The sequence below is a fragment of the Rhagoletis zephyria genome, unplaced genomic scaffold (genome assembly GCF_001687245.7).
Source record: "Rhagoletis zephyria isolate East Lansing unplaced genomic scaffold, Rhagoletis_zephyria_1.1 Rzeph_scaffold_01195, whole genome shotgun sequence".
Classification (NCBI taxonomy): domain Eukaryota; kingdom Metazoa; phylum Arthropoda; class Insecta; order Diptera; family Tephritidae; genus Rhagoletis; species Rhagoletis zephyria.
In genome coordinates, this window is record NW_016158279.1 from 58,676 (window position 1) to 63,524 (window position 4,849).

At 35.4% G+C, this 4,849-nt stretch overlaps 1 protein-coding gene across 1 annotated transcript in view; it reads left to right on the top strand.

The window, feature by feature from the left end:
• pinta (prolonged depolarization afterpotential (PDA) is not apparent) overlaps nucleotides 1-3,764 on the top strand; it is a 16,691-nt gene extending 12,927 nt beyond the window's left edge. The window contains exons 2-4 of the mRNA XM_017616388.1: nucleotides 1,793-1,985; nucleotides 2,051-2,280; nucleotides 3,459-3,764. Of these exons, the coding sequence (XP_017471877.1) occupies nucleotides 1,793-1,985; nucleotides 2,051-2,280; nucleotides 3,459-3,660 (625 nt within the window). The 3' untranslated portion in view covers nucleotides 3,661-3,764. The remainder of the gene's footprint in view (nucleotides 1-1,792; nucleotides 1,986-2,050; nucleotides 2,281-3,458) is intronic.
• Nucleotides 3,765-4,849: the final 1,085 nt, after the last annotated feature.

Consider the following 4,849-nt stretch of genomic DNA (forward strand, 5'->3'; position numbering starts at 1 on the left):
GACGCAATTCCTCACCGGTCATGGTTACTTCCGAGAATATCTTCATAGAATGGGAAGGGTGGACTCACCGTTCTGTCACTACTGTGGAAACGTCGAAGATAACGTGTACCACACATTCTTCACCTGCGAACACTTCTTTATTTCGCGCAGAATGTTGGAAGAAAGACACGGAGACATAACTCCGAACAACATAATTGGGGTAATGATCTCCAGCGCAGAAAAGTGGGAAGCAGTTGCGAGATACGTGAAATTCGTACTCCGCTGCAAACGAGAGGACGGTTGTCTACTGAGGACACCCGAATGAAACGCCCCTACAAAAGGCGGTGGGAGTTTGGGTTTTAGTGGGTAGCCCAACACGCTTCGGTGGGAGTCCCACACTCGGGGAAGGTAGTATAGAGACTAGCGCCCCCGCCCAGTGCATAAAGCATTTCCCTCTCCTACGACAAAAAAATAAAATAAAATAAGTATCTCAGAATTCCGTGAAACAAATTAAAATAAAAAACTTTGAAAAAAGAATGTTGATAAACAAAAACATCCTCAATAAAAATTCTATAAAAAAATATTTTGCAAACTAATTTTAAAGTTTTCACTTTTTGAATATAATAAATTAAATAAATATCTCACATTACAAATTATGTGGCAACCCTATTGAGAAATACGCCAGATTCAAGAGCACACATTTCGAGTGTGTGTATGTATATGTAATGTGTATACATATATATATACAAAAACAAAAAATGTTCGTTGAAATTAGACACAAATTTGTAATAAAAAAGTGGCAACCCTCAACGAAAATTTCTCTGGAATAAAATTCTCAGAAATACCTTTCTTTTGAAGTCCATATTAAATTATTTTAGTTAAATTTTGTAAAATCGAAAATAAGTGGCAACCTTACACTAATATCTTAAGGGATAACACTTACAACATACTATGTAAGAAAAACATTGTTTAAAAGCTTTCTTTTAGTACCCATAAAGCGTCGTAATGACTTATATTCTTAGAACTTTTCAATGAGGTTGTTCACAATTGCCTGGTTATCAGGTTATCTGGTTATGTGGTTATTTTTTTATTCAGCTTACAACAATAAAATACGCTACGGAATAATAAATAATTTTAAACCATATAATCTGATAACCAAGCAAAAGTGAACAACGTAAATGTAAAACTACGGTTAATATGAGCCAATAATATATTTCCAATTAGTTCAAAAAACCTTTTCGTGAAGTTAAAATTGGCTAAAAATTAACACCCAAATTCATAAAAAAATAAAGAAGATTTTAATTGCTTTGTAAATCGAAAATTTTTATGAAAATGTCACTTTATAAAGCTCCTTAAACCTATTTTATTTTTTATGAATGAGGCCATAAGACTTTAAGACATTACGACGCTTAGCACGTCTTGTGAATCTCTTAGTTTTATCTTAATTTTCAATCCAAAAATTCAAGAATAATCTTAAATTGGCGATATTTAAACTACTTTCCATTTGATACCTGTATTATGATGTATTTTGAATTTGTGCCAAACTTATACGAATATTCTCGGAGATAACACCTGTCTAAATAGCCTTAAAATTCAAAACATTATGTAAAGGAATATTTTTCTTGGGCTGCGGACAGATTGTATTGAAAATGGACGAAATCGACCAGTAATCAAATTTATAATCGCTACGATTCTTGGGGAAAATTTAAACCAAATTACTTTATATCGCAATGACTATGTACCTTGTAACGTTGTTATCTATTGAGATTAGAGTGTATTTTCTTTAATTGTTTTCATTTTTAATCCATTACAGTTTCTACCAAATGCGGGCGGAACGTGTCGAATGGTTTGCCAACAGAGATCCATTTTTACCAGAAATACAGGCACTGCTGAAGTTGGGCGTCTTTTTGCCCGTCGATGGTGTGGATTCAAAGAATCGTAAGGTGGTGATAATACGCGCAGCCGTGCATGATCCCAAACAACATTCCCAGAATAACGTTTTTAAGGTAAAATAGATTTTTAACTAAGTAGGATGAAAACTACAATAACATCTCATTTTCTCAATGTTTAGGTTAGTAAAATGGTCTTAGATTTACTGCTCAAATTCGAGCCAGACAATTGTGGTCGTGGTATTGTGGCTATTTTCGACATGGCTGGTGTACAGCTAGGACATGCGCTGCAATTGAATCCACGGATGATAAAACATTCCGTAGAGAGTTGGCAAGCTTACCCATGCCAACCGAAGTTATTGGAGTTCATAAACGCGCCGACACATGTGAATATCTTCTTGAACACTTTCAGGTAAGTAACTACTTAATATAAAACAAGTAAGGAAGTATAAGCTCGGGCGAAACCGAACTTTATATACCCGTTTCAACTTTTTCTAAACCACCTTTGCATGATAATCAGGACTTTTTTCCCGATTTCAAGCGTTTTCGATAATATGCTGAGTTAGGCTTAATGATATAATTGAAGCAAGTTTGGTAAAAATCGTTAAATTGGTTACCTTTGTAGTCATAAAGTGAGCGGTGCCACGCCCAATTCCTAAAAGTCTATAGAAGTCTTATTTATTGTTAAGAGATTGTTGCAACTATTAACTTGGATAAAATACGCGCCCTCAGTTATTGAAATATCGGAGTTTTCGTATTTCTGAAATTGACCGGTATAGGGGAAGCGGATGTAATTTTAGTCTGATTTGAATAATTTTTCACGAATTTGTTTTGCACACTAGGGTTATTAAGTGTGCCGAGTTTGGTAGAAATTGATAAATCGGTTACTGAGATAGTCATAAGTGGCGGCGCCACGCCCATTAACCAAAAATTCATAATAACCTAATTTTCTGATAAGTGGTGATTGCATTCATCGATATTAAGTGAATTAGCCTTAGTAGTTGCAGATTTATCGCAGTTTTCGTGTTTCTGTAAATTACCGTTCTATGACAGGTGGGCGTGGTTATTGCCCGATTTCAAAGACTTTCAACAGATTTCTTAGCTAAACCAAAGGAAGGCTCGTACCGAGTTTGGTAAGGATTGGTGAAGTGGCTACTGAGTTACAGCATTCCATCATAAGTAGGCGGGGTCACGCCCATTTTGCAAAAATTTAATAATGTTATTTTTTTACCACAATTCTACTTCACATACTGATTTTCAACAATTTGCATGCAATATTAACCAACCTACCTTGGATAAATGGAAACTTACATTGTTAGTGTGCACACCGACGGACGGACAGACGGACAGACAGACATGGCTTAATCGACTTCTCTATTTATTTATACATTTGTCTGTATCAATCTCGATCCGTTTTGGCTGTTACAAACAACCGTTATGTGAACAAAGTTAATATACCCTTGTGCACAAGTGCGCTCTGGTATAAAAATATGTATTACTTATTCATGTGTATGTATGTAGTACCCTTTAGTTACGAATTTTTAACAAAATTAAACATTAGTATGTATGTATTATTTGTTTAACTTTTAGATTATTTATGACACCAAAGATGCGATCCCGCGTTGTTGTACAAAAACGTCTAACTACAGTGGAATGTGATGAATTACCGAAAGATTTAGGTGGCAACGGACCGAGTTACAAGGAACTTGGTATCAAATGGAAGCAACTCGTGGAGGATAATGTTGATTTCTATCAGGAATATGACAAGCACAAAAGTATATTGGCAACATGAAGATGCTCAACGAATCCATGAATGGATATTATACCAATTAAGTAGATTATATATATATATGTATGTATATGGGTATCCGATAAGCTATAGATTAATTACATAAACAAAAAGTCCAAATAAGTAGAGGTAAGGAAATATTTTCATGCTGTACAACGTCAATGTGATTGTTATTTTTGTAAGGGGTCTATAAATAGATACATATGTATATGTATGTATATATTATTTTAAATGAATTTATGTTGAAGTGCCCCAGCAGAAAAATTCGAAAGGCAACTATGGTGAGCTTCCATAATTCCAACCAATTACAATTATAAACTTAAATGTCCATATATAAATTAATAAAAATAATAGAGAATATTTAGTAGATAATCATGTGATTAGAAAAATGTAAGTGTTTTAGTTTAGTCTATTAAGTTAGATTAGGACATGAAAACAGTACAATGAACGGCTGTTTTATGCACGTGTTATTTTACGCCTGGGGCTCTATTCTGTAACTGTGAGTTTTCAAGTGTACACTGAAAATTGTGTGCACTCTTCCTTTTGCGATTAGGTTAGGTCAATCTGGCTGGCGTTGAGCCGCACATAGGCCGGTAGGTCCTTAGCGTTGCCAGTTAATAGTTCAGACGTTAAAGGAGACATGACAAAGGATGTAAACGCTTATTGAGAATATCAGCTCTACTTTTGTGACATTTTTTAACTTCTAGAATTGATAAGCTCCCAAGTATTTAGTTGTATTTTTGACGACCTTTGCCCTAGGGGTTTCCTGATATCAATTTTTGTGCATGAAGAGCCACCAGGATATGCCCGGTAAGGAATCCGGTAACCACTTTGTAATTTTTCACTGATGACCGTCACAAGAAGCGATTATAATTATTTTCGGTGTTTTCGCACATCATTTTTGCAGTTTTGCCAGTGGTTAACTCATTCCATATAGACCTGAACTGCCTAATAATATTGTCGTGAATTTCGTTATACAAGTGTTGGTGTGGTCTATTAATGAAGCTGGTCTGTTCGAGTGTCAGACTGGTGGAGCGCTTGGCAGTCTCATCTGGTATTTCATTACTCTCTATTCCTTTGTGATCGGGTACCCAATAGATATGCAGCCTTTTGTGTGCGACCAGCCTGCCAATATCTTCCCGGCTGCAAAGGAGATTTCTGCCTTAATTACCGCCTGACTATTTATGTACAT